The 17,031-nt window shown below is 32.6% G+C and overlaps 1 protein-coding gene across 6 annotated transcripts in view; it reads left to right on the top strand.

The window, feature by feature from the left end:
* The window catches only part of Csmd3 (CUB and Sushi multiple domains 3), a 1,105,037-nt gene that overhangs the window by 973,317 nt on the left and 114,689 nt on the right, over positions 1-17,031 (top strand). For all 6 annotated transcript variants that reach the window (XM_048802035.1, XM_048802036.1, XM_048802034.1 and 3 more), the window contains 3 exons: positions 6,549-6,673; positions 13,272-13,368; positions 15,560-15,664. In XM_048802035.1, coding sequence (XP_048657992.1) covers positions 6,549-6,673; positions 13,272-13,368; positions 15,560-15,664 — 327 coding nt within the window. The remainder of the gene's footprint in view (positions 1-6,548; positions 6,674-13,271; positions 13,369-15,559; positions 15,665-17,031) is intronic.

Here is a 17,031-nt window from a genome sequence, read left to right as displayed (position 1 = left end):
TTCTTTAAGTGTTTTCCTCTAGTAGTTTCAAAGTTTTAGGTCTTACCTTAAAATCCTTGATACATGGAGTTGATTTTTCACAGGGTGAAAAATGGTGTTGTAGTTTCAATCTTCTACACATGGATATTCAGTTTTCTCAGCATCATTTGTTGAGGTATAATGTCTTTTCCTTCTATACCTAATTTTTCAGGTATTTTTTCCCCATACTATAGATTGAATGTAGGGCCTCATGAACATTAAGCAAGCACTCTAAATGAAGCTATATTCTCCAGCTTATTCAGGGATTTTATCATGAATGAATGTTGAATTTTATTAAAGGCTTTTTTGTACCTATTAAAGTGATCATATGATTTTTATCCTTGATTCTGTTTTTATGCTGAATAACTATTATTGATTTGAGTATGTTGGATCGTCCTTGTATCCTTGCAATAAACTTACTCATGATATATGATCATTCCAATATGCTGTTGAATTGATTCCCAAGCCCTTTATAGAGAATTTTTGCATCTGCATTCATGAACAATGCTCATCTATAGTTTTCTTTTTTGCTCTGTCCATATCAGGTTTTGGTACCATGGCTTTGTAGAATGAGTTTTCAAGACTTCTTTCACTTCTGCTTTTTTTTTTCCCAATACTTATTTTTTAGTTTTAGGTGGACACAATATCTTTATTTTATTTTTATGTGGTGCTAAGGATGGAACCCAGTGCTTCATGCATACTAGGCAAGCACTTTACCACTGAGCCACACCCCAACCCTCACTTCTGTTTTTATGGAATACTTTGAGGAATATTGGTGATAGTTCTTCTTTAAAACAGTGGTAAAATTCACCACTGAATCCATCTGGTCCCGGACTTTTCCTTGTTGGGAAACATTTTATCATTCTATTACTTTCACTGCTTGTTATTGATCTATTTAGATGTTTTACATTTTCTTGTGGTTCAATCTTGGTAGGCATATAATGTCCAGAAATTTGCACATTTTTTTCTGGATTTTTCAATTTACTAACAAATTTTTTCAAAAAATTCCTGAATGATCCATGGATTTCAGTAATATCTCTTATAAATCCCCTTTTTCATGTCTAATTTCATATATTTGGTTCTTATTTCTCTTCTCTTTTCTTCTTCTTCTTCTTCTTCTTCTTCTTCTTCTTTTCTCTCTCTCTCTCTCTCTTTCTCTCTCTCTCTCTCTCTCTCTTTCATTAGTTTGGCTAAGGGATGGTCAATTTTGTTTATCTTTTCAAAGAGGCAACTTTTTATTTCAATGATCCTTTGTATTATTCTTTTAGTCTCTGTTATTTATTTCATCCCTGATCTTTATTGTTTTTTTTTTTTCAACAACTGATTTTAGGCTTATATTTTTTTCTTTTTTTTCTAACACCTTGAAATGCATCATTAGGTTATTTAATTGAGAGGTCCCTCTTTCCCTCTCCTTTCCCTCTCTCTTTTTAAAAGTGTAGGTCCATATAGCTATAAAATTTCCTCTTAGTACTGGTTTCACTTTATCCCATAGTTTCTGGTATGTTATGTCTCAATTTTAATTTGACTGTATTTTCTAACTTCCTCCTAATTTACCCAATAATTCACTGACTATCCAGAATTAAACTACACTATTTATGTTATTTTGTTAATTATTTGACTGGATGATCCTTGGTAAGAGTGTGGAGTATTGAAGGACTTATCTCTTCCTTTATGTCCAGTAGTGTTTATGTTAAGCTCAAATTCGGGACCCCCAAAAGACCACCAGAGACCCAAGATCGATGTAAGCAGCAAAGAGGTGTTTATTGTGAGCTAGCTGGATCCTCCGCACACACACAGAAACAGGTGACGCTAAGAGGCCCCGAGCCCAGGTTTTGCAGCAGTTTTATACATTCTTTGGAGAAGGCAGGGACCCCCACATACATCATAGCATCTCCTAGCAAATCATCACACACCGCGGGAAAATCAAATAACAATTCTAAAACATGATTAGCACATTCACTGGCGGGAACAAGTTGGGTAGGGGGGATTGGTCACTACAAGAGGGGGATTCATTTAAACTGATTGGTTTAATCCGAGAGGATGTCGCAAGGGGAGTACGTGCCAAACTGCAGGGCTTCTAGTTTAGATACTGGTCACCACACCTAGGTGGAAGCCATCTGGAATTTCAGATATGTGGTTATCTTGGCCTATCTGCGGCTTTTCCAGCTTTTCCGAGAACTGTTTCCACAGAGCTTTTCTGTAGTTTTTTTTTTCCTGACTTTAGGACTATAATAAGTCAGAGGTTAAGTTTCAGAGCAAAATAAGATCCAAAGCAGAATGAAATTGCTTAGGTCTTTCATTTATATATTTAAAATCATTATAACTTTTTTGATTAAATATTCCTTTGATTAATATGTAGTGGCCTTCTTTGTCTTTTCTAATCAATTTGGCTTAAAGTCTCATAAAATATAAATAGAGCTTATCTTGCTTGTTTTGGGATTATGTTTGCTTAGAATATAAATTTACATGGTTTCATTTCAGTCTGTGTATGTCTTTGTCAGCATGGTGAGTTTGCATGCAGCAAATTGTTAGGTCATGTTTTTAAATCCAATCAGCTAATGTGTGTCTTTTAATTGGAGAATTAGAACTATTTACATTCAGGCTAATTATTGAAAGATATGTACTTGTTCCTGTCATTTAGTTGTTTTCCTTCTGGTTTTGAGTTGCATTTTACTTTTCCTCTCCTATTCTTCTTAGAAATTTGATTGGTATTTGTATTAATAATGTTTTGTATTCTTTCCTAATTCTCATATTCTTATCTATTCTTTTAGTGATATTTATTCTTTCCTGAACTTTCATGTTTGTGTTTACTGTTCTTTCTCTTCCAGGTAAAGGATTCCCTTAAGAATCATTTGTAATGCTGGTTGAGTTATCATAATTTTTGTAGTTTATGTTTATCATGGAAGGTCTTTATTTCAACATCAATTTGGAAGGATAACTTTGTTGGGTATAGTAATCTAGGTTGGCAGTTGTTTTCTTTCAGAATTTGGAATACTTCATTCCATGCCCTTCTGATCTTTAGTGTTTCTATTGATAAATCTACTGTTATTCTGGTGGATTTGCCTTTAAATGTGACTGGGCACTTCTCTCTTGTAACTTTGAATATTCTTTTTTCTATAACGTACTTTAACTAATTGATCTATAATAGTTTGCAGAAAGGTTCTTCTTTATGAATGAAATATATGTATGTATGTATATATACATTTCAGTTATCTGTTGATGGGTACTTCTACTATAGATGTTTGCATCTGTCCCAAGATTTGAAAATTTTCTGCTATTTTCCACTAAATAGGTTTTCTTTGCCAAGAGACTGTAACTCTTCTTCCGTATATATTCTTAACATTCATATGCTTGACCTTTGAATGATGCCCAAGATGTATTTTCTGTTTATTCTTTCTTGTTTTTCTTTATTATTGTTGAATGTTATAAATCATCTGACTTATCTCATGCCCTGATATTTTTTCTTCTAATGTAGTTCATTTGTGAGACTTTCATTAGAGTTTTCTGACTTATTAAGTTTTTCATTTTGAAGACTTCTATTGGTTATTTTTCATACTCTTATTGAATATCTCATTAATTCCCTTCATTAATTCATTAGTTGTTTTTCATTTTTCTTTTGGAATTCATTGTTCTCCAAAAAATAATCATTGTTTTTATAGATATAGCATTTTATGTATTCTGTTATCCTGGAAATCTGTTGCTATAAGATAGTGAATTTGCTTTTTCACATTTCTTGTGTTCTGCTGACATTTATATATCTATGGGGGTGATTATCTTTTCCACTTTTGTTTGAGAAGCTTCTTATTAAGTGGTATTCTCTTAATAATCAATAGCTTGGAGTAGCAGTTTGTTGTATAGTATTGTGTTTGTTTACAATTGGATTTCATGGTGTAATTTCCCTGTGTCTTTTCTGGCTGTAATTAGTGGGTTTTGACACATATGCTATATTGGGTCTGAGGAACCAGTTACTCTTTAGGCCTCACAAGATTTGTGTTCCTCTGGTAACTCAGGTGTGGCATAGAGCCCAGATATGTAGGGTGCACCCTGTGTGGTTACTCTTAAAATGAGAGTTGAAGTCTGTTTTAGAGGTTAGGATTTCCACGGGCACTATTGAAATTGACTCTGTTACTTGAAAACAGTTCGATATTTACTGTTCCAATTATAGTGAGTACCCTAAAATAGTTGGTAGCTTAGATTCCACCCTTTGCTTTAAGTAGAAGTTTATGCCAGGGTTTTATAGTGAATGAGTTGTAGCTAGAGCTGCTCTTAATTCCTCTCAGCTGGGCTGAGAGTATAACTCAGAGGAATAGCATCTACACAATGTGCACAATATCCTGAGTTCTATCTTTAGCACCAGAAAGAGAAAGACAAAGGATAATAATAATAATAGTAATAATAATGATAATAATAATATAGATAACTAAAATATTAAAAATGAGACAAAAAGAGGAAAAATAATAGAAATAAAAATAAAAAGGGAATGTGAAAATAAGAAAGAAGAGAGAATAACCCAACTAAAAATAAAAGTAGCCAGGTGTGGTGTTGCATACTTGTAATCTCAGTGGCTCAAGAGGCTGAGGCAGGAGATGGCAAGTTCAAAGCCAGCCTCAGCAATGTAGTGAGGTCCTAAGCAATTTAGTGAGACCCTGTCTCAAAATAAAAAATAAAAAAGTAGAACTGGGAATGTAGCTTAGTGGTTAAGTGTTCTGGAGTTCAATTCCCCACCCAGTACCTCTCCCCTCCAAAAAGGAATAAAAGTAAAATATAATAAAAGCAAGAAAAGTAATGAGATCCCAAAAGAAATAGTAATAAAATAATCAAAAAAGGAACAAAAACAGGTAAAAATTTCTCCTAGCTAAAGTGTTGGGGACACTTTTTTTTGGTGGGTGGACTAGAAGGTATGATTTTCTAAGGTTGGAATCTGTCAGGTGTGTGGGGGTGGGGGTGGGGGTAAGGGCAGTGCATTGTAACTGCTTTTCATTGTAGTTTCTGTCTGTCTTACCAGAGGAGTTGGGTGAAAGCAAGCTGTACCTCACCTTTATTGCTGAACAGCTTAAGGGAATGTTGACCATGCCAACATATATTCTCTCAGGAGGCTTTTAGGCTGCACACACAGGGCTGTTGCAAGTATTCTAGCCATAGCAGATCCTTACAATGCCCCTGAAAAGAGCAATTGAATCACTGAATTCTGTGTTTGAGAGGGTTTTGGGGAACTGAGCGATTTACTGGCTTTGATCCAGGTGTCATCAGACCTGGCACCTAGCAAAACGGTAACTGACTAATGTCCCTTTATATCATAGAGAGCAGGATTACTGAACTAGGACCCTTCCACTCCCCTCCTGGTGGTAACCAGTGCTTCCTGTAGCATATATTCAATGAGCTTGTGTTAGAGACACTTGCCTAAGGCATACCTGTCTCTTCTGGCTGCTACATATCCACTTGGTGCAGTGGGGTGTCACTGGCATCCTTGAGATGTGATTTTCCCTGGTTTCCTGATCCTTGTAGTGATTTAGTCCCTAACCACAGGTCTCTTCTGAGATGACTTCTGGATGTGATAGTCTGATGCTTCCTCTAAAGCTAGCATGTTATTTAGACTCCAGGTCAGCTATTGATTAGAAATATTGTGGTTTTTGTTGTTGTTGTTTTTCCTGCAAGTGCAGCCTTCTGAGTTGCACTGTGACTATTTCTCTTTCACCTTTACCATCCCATTCCCCTCACTAAAGTGCCAGGTTCCATCTAGGGTATTCCTCTTTTCTTGCTTTGTTTTTCTCCTTAGTCTCTGGAATCTACCAGGTTTCATTTTTATGAGGTCAGTTTCCAGTGCTCACCCACAGCCTCTCAGCTTTATAAGCAGTTATACACCTGTTGCTTTATTTTCATCCCATGGAGGAGCAAATTAGTGCTGGTTGTCTGTATTTTGCATACTGAAGAAGAGTACATTTAATCTCATAATGACTATTTTTCCTGTTTTAGAATGAAAGCTTATTCAAATCTCATTGGATATTGGGAGATTTAAATGAATAAAATATGTAAAGTGTTTAGAAGAATGCCTAGCATATGGTAGGCTTTATATAAATGCAGTCATCACACCATAATTATTACCATCATTGTCATTACTCTTCAGAGAATAGTGTTGCTCCTGAGAGGATGCATGTAGGAGAAAGTTTCAAAAAACTTCAAATAATACTACAAAAAACCCTTAATTTAGAGACAAATTATTTTGTGGAAAATATAGTCAATGAAGTTTTTAGTAAATATAATAAAATGGTATTCTATTATTAATTGTGGCATAATTTTAATTAATTAATTAATTTTAATTAATTAATTAATTTTAATTCTAGATTTTAAGTTTTTTTTTTAAGTACAGAAAGGCTTAATTTTTATTGTTCTTAGGAGTTTTTTTAAAAAAGTACAAATTGATTTTTGTTTATAAGTCTATTATCCATTTGAGATGTTATCTATGACCTTTGTTCTCATTTTAGTTCTTTCCATTAATATTAACTCCCTGTCTTACACTGCTTTACTTTTAGTGCCCTGTGGGGGAATTTTAACTAAACGTAAAGGGACTATTTTGTCTCCTGGATATCCTGAGCCTTATGACAACAATCTAAATTGTGTATGGAAGATCACAGTACCAGAGGGAGCTGGCATTCAAGTAAGGATATTTAATTGTTTTTTCCCTTTTGTTGTATATTGCAATTCATATGTTCAGAGATGATAGAATGGATATTATTTCTAAAAGTTCAATAAGTGGTTTTGACTGACATGTCTGAATTTAATAGAAAGATATTTGTTATTAATACTTTTCACCTGTAAGAAACAGAAAGCCAATTCAAGGTGGGACAAGCTATAAATGACATTACCACACACGACATGAAACCTTGAGGTAAGATGATTCAAGGGTTGTTTATTTCAAATCTGTGTCATTCCTGACCCAATTATTTCCCTCTCTCTGTTCTGTCATCCCTAACATGTTGATTTCTGTTTGATATTTTTTTCACGTGATCTTGAGATGACTTCAAAAGCTCTAGGCATAACAGCCTTATGTAGAGATGGCCAATAGCCAAAAGATGTCTCATATGTATCTTTTCACTAATTAAGAAAAAATTTTAAGAAACCTACCAGCAGACTTTCCCTTTGCTCTTACTGAGAAAAATTGGAATCATAACCAATCCTAAAGCAGCTGGGAAATAATCAAAGATTTACTATTATTTGGCTCAACAAATAAATATTAAGTACCTGGAGTAGGCAAGGATCTCAGCCTCCTCTGACATACACAACTCTCAATTAGTTGAACTCCTCTGGGTCTTTGTGACCAATGAAAAGGGATGCTCTTCTATAAGCAAATTACAGTGTCTACCATGTGATTTTAATTGTTGATCATTTTTGGAGCAATTTAACCAGTTATTATGTTTTACAAATACTACATTGTCTAGATTTCATAAAGATAGCTAGATTACTTCTGCAATTGATTTGTAAGGTTTTCTTGTGGAAACAAGAGACATATAACAGGGCAAAAGTAGCAAAGACACCATGTATTCAAGCTAAAATTAGGGTTCAGGGTATGGCTCAGATGCTAAGTATTTGCTTAGCATATGCAAGACCCTGGGTTCAATCCTAGAACTACTAAAAAAGTTAAATAAAACAAAACACCTTAGTTAGAAGTATGATTTTTCATTAAAAATTAATTACTTGAATTTATCTTTATAATTATTCAGAACATTATAAAATTAGTTGTTATATATTAATAGTAAAACAGGCCAGTAAATCATCTTCAAAATATGAAATACTGTATTTTCATAGTTTTAAGGACATCAAAAGAATATAATAGATATATGTTTACATTCTGGCTAGCTGTAATTTTATATTCATTTTGTAAAATTTGGAGTTGACTAGTAAATCCTATAAGTGAACTTACAAGGATTTTTAATATTGTGTATGTTCCAGGTAATAGAGAGGGTCTGAAATGAGATGGTATCTTTAGAACTTTATAGAACTTTTGCAACCTCATTTGGTTGTAAGCTTAGAAGAGATATTCTAGAGCATTTATATATTGATACCAGCTTCTTCATTTCTATCTTACTTTAAAACAACCAAAAATTCTAGCATTTTTTTCTCTCCCCTGCTCTATTTTTGGCACAGTGCAATGCGGCTCCAGCACCCAGTGCTCTCATGGAGCCATTCTCAGAGTGAACACCTGTATATGACTAAATCCATTGCATTGCATTTCTCATCTTGATTGCTCTGTCATCAGCTCACTCTCCTGCTGATTCTCTCCTCACACCTAAAGTGCTTTTTCCTCTTTAGCTCCTATGATATTAAATTTTTCTTGGCTTTTGTTCCATTCTTTTTTCTGTATCTCTTGTTTCTACATCTCTTACATGGTCTCCTTTTCCAATTGAGCCCAAAATTCTAATAGTGTTTGTAAATTCTGTGCCTTTTGTTCATCTCAGCTTATATGATACTATTAACTGTTTTCTGTAATTCCAGTTTCAGCTAACGTTCTTACAACGTTAATGTTGCCCAGAACCTGAATCACGATAGATTATCAGAAAATATTTTTTTAAAAAAAGGACTGAATAAATGATGATTTTCAGACCAATATATCTAACCTCTATCTCTCACCTAAGTTGCACAAAATATATCTAACCATCCACTGGATATCTTAAGCTAGATTTCTAGCTGACATCTCAAATTCAACCTATCTAAAAATAATGTCATGACTTTTTCTTAAATTGTAGATTTTATAAATTGTTCTCTGTCTCAGAACGACGCCCTCAGTCATTCAGTTGTAGAAACCAGAAATCTCGATTTGTGTGTGTGTGTGTGTATGTGTGTGTATGTATGTCTTTTACACTGCATAACAAAACATGCCAGGTCTGTCTTTTATAAGTCTGTTTCTCTCCATCCATAATTTTACTACCTAAGTTCACATGACTATCATCCCTACCCAGGTACTTATTCTCCCTTAGTCCATTCCTTATGGAGCAAACAGAGCAAACTTATGAAAACTAAAATCTAACGCTATCATTTTCCTCAATTGTCCATAGTGTCCTTAACTCTTTGACATAGTGATTTCAGCCTCGTGCTCTGTTCTCATTCTTGCCTATTCTATTCATACACTCTCAGTTCTTTCTGTTGCTTGTGGATCCTGAGCATATTTTCTTTGCCTGTTGCATTCTCCAATATCGCACTCTCTTTGACTTAATCTTACTCCTTATTTCTGTCTCGACTTAAATATATTTCCTGTGATATACCTTCTGTGAACTTAACAAAAGGTGATGTTCCCTTTATGTTCTCAAAGATCCCTCTAATTCCTTTGTCACAACACCTGTTACATTTAAATGTTGTCACCTGATTCTCTGCAAACTCATGAGAGTAGTAATCAAGTCTGTTCTGTTAGCTAAGAGAGGCCTGGCAGTATAACTTAAGTAAATATTTTTTAGAATAATCAATGAATTACTCCATAAGTGGTGTAGTTTGGGCTATTTTAGAGAATTAACGTGGCAGAAAAACTGTTGTAGATCACTTTCCCTAGGCAAACACTATTCATAACTGGACACATATTAATGACACTATAAAATCTTTCACCCAGGAAGTATTTTGCTTAATGATTTCACTTTAGAAAATAAAATTTGAGTTTAGCACCATGTTTAGCAATCTTATATCATGTGAAGTATATTTTAAACACTCACACATACATGTGTTATGTGGCTTATATTTGAAATTTCACTAACTTCACTTAAATTTATCTGGTAATATCTAAGGTTTAAAGCAATATTTATTTTTTTTTGACAGGGGAGAGACTGAATATGTGTATGAACAAAGAACTATATGAATATTCAGTAATTTCTATATGACATGCTATAAGATAGCCATGGTAGAAAAAATTAAGAAGTATTTGAAATGTGTACAAAATTATAATAATTCAGAATGATTGTGCATTCTTTGGAAATAACCTCAACAAGTAGTAGACCAATTTGTTAGACCCTTACATGAAATATTTTGGGGGAGTAATGGATTCATTTGTTTGCCTGTTTATTTTGGCAGAGTATATTACAGAAATGATTTCTAAATGAACAAACAGTATTAGTTATCAAGAAAATAACGATCTTTATGTGATGAACCATGGGAAAATGTTGGTTGCATAATTGCTTGAATTCATAACATATCTATCATGAGTTCATATAATTTTCTTAACAAAGTCCAAGGGCCTGGTTTCAATGAATGGAAATTACCTCATAAAACTATCTTATTAACATGATGGACAATTTGATCTAATGCAACATTTTTCTGAATGCTGAGTCAGTGGCTAACTCTTTTTAAATTCTTTATTGACTGTTATCAAACTTTCTATCACAGTAGATTTTCAATCATTTACTTAAGTCTCCTAAAAGATCTCATAGCTACACAGGATAGTTCTTCTGGCTATTTCATGTTTCTACACCCTCTGTGATTTTATTATGCCAAAACATATTCAGAATTTGCAGAGAATCCTAGTGGCAAATTATATTAAATTCCTGTGGTTGTGTAACAAATTACCATGAACGTAATAGCTACAACACAAAGTTGTTTTCTTGTAGTACTGGAAGCCCGAAGTCCAAAACCAGCTTTAGTGTGCTGAAATCAAGATGCTGTCAGATCCTCTTCTGCTCTAGGCTTTGGAGAATCCCTTCCTCTCCTTTTCCAGCATCTAGTGGTTGCCTGAATTCCATAGCTTCTAGGAACATTTCTCAATTTCTGCTTTGGATACATTGCATTCTTCTCTTCTGTCTTTCTTGAATTTCCCACTACATATTTCTATCTCAAGATCTTCAGATTAATCACATCTGAAGGACCTTTTTTTTTTTTTTTTTGCATATAATATTGATAATCTCCAGGAATTAGAATCTGGTATTTTTGATAGCTATTATCCAACCTTTACATACATGTTTACAGAATTAAACAAATTTTCTTCCTCCAATTCATGGAATTTCTTGGAGATGTCTGCATTTTTGTTCTTGCTACCCTCTGCTTTCAATGACGTAAGGGAAAAAATAAGTTGTTTTTACACATTACCTTTTTATTTTACTCTTCTAGTCCCACTGCAAAACATGTGAGTTCTGGGTCTTCCTTTCTTCTTTTTCTATTTCCAGTTTGTTTCTTTTTTTTTTTTTTCCCAACTGCAATAAATATTGAAATATTACTGCAATAGAGATTGAAATTTTCTTTTCTCATTTATTTTCTTCACATAGTGCTGTGTAGTGCTGTACTTAAAGCATAATTCTGGTTATATTTCTCTTCCTACTTCTAAAACCTTTCATGGAATAGTGAAAGTATAATTGTACCTTCAAGTGCATAATTATTTTGCTGGTATTTAGTCTTTAATGAGTCTCTCTCTCAGTCTCTCTCATAGTTAAGAGTCACTGAGTCCTTAATATATATACATTATGCATTATTCTAAGCCTTTTTTAACATATTAACTAATTTATTTTTACAACGAATCTATGGATTAGATACCTTAATACAATGATTTATGTAAATAATCTGAGGTACAGGCACAGGGAGATTAACAGCTTTCCCAGGGTTTCATATGCCAGTAAATAGAAGAAGTCAGGAAGTTGCAAACCAGACACATTGACTATGAAATCTCTTGTATTTATCACTAAACTCCATTCTTTTTAATTTTTCTATGCTTTTTCTAAGTTTGCATGCATATTTCCTCTTATGTAAATTGCCTCCACTGTAGCTAAATTAGATTACTGATGGTTCACTAAATCCAGTTCATGATTTGCCTCATCTACATTTTTACACACTATATAATTTCCTTCAGTTGAAAAACTCGTATTACCTTAAACTCAGTCCAAATATCAACTCCTGCACAAATCTTTACTTTTTTTTTTAAGCTCAGTGCAATCTTTTCTTGAATTTAAGAAATTAGAAAATTCAGATATGAAGAGAGAATTGGTTATTGTTTCAGGAAGTGTGGTTATATTAACAATCATAGCTTGAATTTTCCTGGTCTTCTTGTCCTGGAACATAGCCACTAGGTCTGTTGCCAACCACACAGGAAGGATAGCTATTGCCATGTGGCATTCACCCCTGGAAAAGAAGTACAGCATTCATTTGAATGGAAGAATGATGATGAACTGTTTTGCAGACAAGAAATATTTAATGAATAAAATTGTCATAAGTACTTAGTGAACAAGTAAAGTACCTATATCTGTAACAGACTTTAGCTAAACAAATACATTTGTGTTAATAAAGTTTTTCCATTTCCTCCTTTAACAATTCAAAATAGTAAACAAAGAGCAAAACAGTCTCCACAGTTGTGAGGGTCCTGTGGGTTCTTGGAAAGGCTCAAGCTGGGCCAAGTGATGTGCAACAAAGTAACACATGTCTCTTTCTTTAAATAAAAGTTAATAGACATCAGAAAATTAAATTCCATCATATTCCTTTTCTACTTAAGGGACCATAACAGTGATTTAGTTATTATGACTCCATTCACTTAAAAACAAAAAAACAAAAAAAAAAAAACAAACAACAACAACAAAAAAACTTGTTTAAAATTGCATATGTTACCATGTATTTTTTAGGTCATCTATGAGGAAACCTATTAAAATTTGCATAGGTGATAATGTTATTGCCTAGCATGTGCGGGGCACTGGGTTCGATCCTTAGCACCATATAAATATAAACAAACAGAATAAAGGCATGCTGTTCATCTACAACTACAAAAAAAATTTTTTTTAAATAAAATGATACAAAGAGTAGGCATTGAACAAAGTTTACACAAGGAAATGAATCCAGTTAAAATATATGTTATAAGTTTCTTTGTGTTTGTGGACCACAAATCTGGTTATTTTCTAAAACCTAAGTAAATGAGAAGACCTGATTACTGACAATAATCTAATACTTCAAGATAATAAATGTTAATCAACATTTATTGTTGGAACATGCATGGGAATTCTTGAGTCACTAGATTAACCCCAAGCTTTTAATAAAGAGAATACTGTGAAACAGCCGTGTATATTCTCAGTATTATAAAAAACTATAATAAACACTGCTGGGTGTTCCATAAGGCTTTTCTTATAAAAATCAGTTCATGTAGGCCAGTGCCTTAATGAAAAAGATCAGTTTTGTTAAAACCCTTCTATGAGGGGGCAAAATTATGTGGTCCAGGCTTTGAGATCTGTTTCAAGAAGAAATAGTAGATTATAGTATATGTATCTGGTTAGATATTTGCATTCTTATCAGTAATTATTATTTCACAGGTGCAAGTTGTTAGCTTTGCTACAGAACATAACTGGGATTCTCTGGACTTCTATGATGGTGGAGACAATAATGCTCCAAGACTTGGAAGTTATTCAGGTAAAGAAGAGATCTGAACTTAATTACAATACAGATAAAATTAGGAATATAAAGAATTCCCTAAAACTATGTCTTGATTTTAATCTAATTTTTATAAACTATACACAGTGAACTAAATTATAAATTTAGAAATTTCAAAATCTAAAAATTTAGAAACGTCAAAATTGCCATTTAAAACCTGTAGTATTCTTATTTGTATGACTTTTAATTGATGCTTTTATGTTAATGGTAATATTTTTACTGAGTTGTCATTCAGGAATAGTGTGTGTGACTTTTTTCTTAAAAAAGTAGGATGAGTGATAATAGATAAAATTTGTGCTTGGTAATTATAATATATTTACTCAATAGCATGCTATACAGTCATTAAAATAGTTAGAGATTATGTAGTATGATAAATGTTATATAAGGTATTTATGTGAGAATAAAGAAAATACAAAATTATTTCTGTGAGATGAGTAAAATGATATAAAATTTATCTATTCATGTAATAATACCAGAAGGAAAATGTTGTGCACAATGTTATCTAACTTTTTAAATATTCTGTTGAATTTGTTAAGGTTTTAAAGGAAATTTATGCGATGATTTGAAAGTTTCTTTCATCCTATAGAAACAGAAATCAAATTTTACTTTGTTACATTTTTATAATTTCATTTTTAAGCTTTAGTAATACAAATAGAAACATAGCCAAATGATCAACTTAAACGTTTCATATACTAAACCAAAATAAGTTGAATGATTTCAAGCTTTTAAGAGATTTTTAAATGGAATATAATGAATTATCCAGCATCACCAATGAGGAAGGGAAAAAATATCTGGAGCAGGAGTTGTTTGGCATAGTCATAAACATTATTTTAGAAAGAGATCCAGATAGGAAACATCTCATTAATGTTTTAGTATACTTTTATCATAATAAGTTAAGTGTAATACTTCCTTAAAAATAAAAGTGATAAGGAGAAGGTGACAAAAGTGATAAAGAGAAAACAACTGTTGATTATCAGGTGTTAGTTCTGTGTTAGGCTTGTTACACATTTTCTCATTGAGTCTTTCTAGCAGTCCTGGTAGTGATTGAAATCAGCAAGATTAGGTTGCCTGAGGTTGCACAACCAATGTTAGAATGAGATTTGGACCCAGATGGTGTGACTCCAGAGTTAGAGCTCCTAAACACTAAAATCCTCTAAAGAGACTTAAGGCAGGTCTAGTGACCTTTTGGGTAAATACCCTTGTCTTCAGTGATTCAGTTAGGACACTAAGGAACACAAAGGAAGGTCAGAGAAAAAAACAACAACAATTGTGTGTTCTGTAAGGAATTCTTCCTGTTCTCTTCTAAAAGTTATTGGGGGTGAGGTTCACATAGTTTACAAAGCAAGTATAAAGTAACCATCTACTTTTAAGGTGACAATAATATGAATTGATATGTTTGTTGTATGTACTTCATCTTGAAACAGAGTAAGAATTGAAAATTATTTTCATTTGAAATTGCTTGGCATTAGAAAGTACTACAGTGTAGTCTTAAGTCTTGTATCAAATGGTGAAGAAATAATTCACTCAAGTAAATATTTTATATTTTCCAACTCAATAATTGGATGAAAAAATTTGATTTTCTTCAGAAGTTAACAAGAACCCCATTATAATACATTGCTTGAGAGACAAGTTTAACAGTTCAAAATGGGATTTTTTTTTTCTTTGAAAGCTAACTGCCAGTGTAAGAAACATCAAGGTATTTAACCTGTTGAAGAATTATATATATTTCATTAATAAATGGAAATAAATTACTATATGCTCTGGACCCATACAAAGTCCTTAGTTTTGCCTTAAAAATCACTTGCAATTTTTAAAATAAAGTTTATTATTACTCATACATGTAATGTTGAAATCTAAGTGAAATTAACAACACTAATTCTATGTGACCTATAAAATTTACTGCTTTGACTTTCACCAGCTCTTCTACTTCTATCTATTTTGGGGGAACTATCTAAAGACATCTGTCAAAGGTCAATCTCTGGGAGATAGTAAGGAACAGTAAAATGTAAAAGGATTATGGGAGAAATACTTTTATTAAAATATTCTCACAAAACATTTTGAATAATACATAATTTTAGTGGTAATGTATTGGCTAATTAAGAGTTTACTAAGTTTTAACTCTACCTTTTGTTATGTGATCATTGATGTACTTTTTCCATTATCATTTCAGGAACAACAATACCCCATCTTTTGAATAGTACATCTAATAATTTATATCTAAATTTTCAATCAGACATCAGTGTGTCTGCTGCAGGATTTCATCTTGAATACACAGGTAAAAATGAAATCAAGTGCTATTCAGGAAAGTTAAGGGAATGTTTATATTAATTAAAAATAATTTGTGAATATAGAAACTTCAGCATTGTCAAAAGGAAACATTTAGTCTTAAGACTATTTTTGAAGTGTACCTTTAGTTATATTGTAAAAGTATACAGATAAAATTCTATTAATTTCACTAGAATTTACAAGTATTTCTTTTTTTATTGTGGTAAGAACAATTAATATGGTGTCTACCATCTTAATACAATTTTAAGTGTGTACTTAGTATTAACTGTAATCCCACAGATATGCAGCAGACCTCTCTAAAGCTTACTTATCTTGCGTAACTGAAACTTTGTACTTGTCAAACAGTGACTCCTATTTCCACCTCTCCCTACTCCCCATGTCCTCACAACCATCAATCTACTTTGTTTCTATGGAGTTGACTGTTTTACATATGTCATGTAAGTGGAATCATGCAGTATTTGTCCTTCTATGATTAGTTTATTTTACTACATAGTGTCCTCCAGATTTACCTCTGGTGTTGCACCTGAAGAGTTTTCTTTTCTTTTTTAAAATTGGAAGAACTTCATTGTATGCATGTACCACATTTTCTTTATCAATTTTTGATGATATTTAGGTTGTTTTCAGGTCTTAGTTATTGTGAATAATGCCAAAATAAATATGGGAGTGCAAATATCTCTTTAAGATCCTAGGATTTCTAGATCATATGTTATATTTATTTTTAATTTTTTTGAAGAAATCTCTGACTTGTTTGCCATTTTGGTTATGCGGTGTTAGATTCTTGCTATCATTATTTGAAGATCTAGAATCTTCACAGCTTACTGATTTCAAGGTGAGATAATTTTCATTTCTCACCAATTTACATTTCCCTGGTGATTGGTGAAATGGGTATTTTTCATATAGCCATCAACCATTTGTAGGTTTTCTTTGGAAAAAATATATGCATTTAATTTCTTTGACCATTTTCTATCAGGTGATATTTTCTTGCTACTGAGTTGTTTATGTTCCTTTTTTATCTTGTTCATTAATCCCTTTTCAGATATTGGTTATAAATATTTTTTCTAATTTTGCAGGCTGTCTTTTCACTCTTGATTATTTTATTATGTGAAGTTTTGTTTTGTTTCATTTAATCCCACTTGTCTATTTTTGTTTTTGGTGACTATGCTTTTGGTGATATATCCAAGAAATCATTGCCAAGACTAGCATCCCTAATCTTTTCTCCTGTATCTTCTAGGAGTTTTACAGTTACATTTAAGCCCTTAATCCATTTTGAGTTGATTTTTAAGTATATTGATGATAGGGTTCAATTTTATTCTTTCACATATGGATATTCAGTTTTTCAACACTATTATTAAAGAC

Source organism: Marmota marmota, unplaced genomic scaffold (genome assembly GCF_001458135.2).
Source record: "Marmota marmota marmota unplaced genomic scaffold, marMar, whole genome shotgun sequence".
Lineage (NCBI taxonomy): Eukaryota > Metazoa > Chordata > Mammalia > Rodentia > Sciuridae > Marmota > Marmota marmota.
This window is presented reverse-complemented; position numbering and strand designations above follow the sequence as displayed.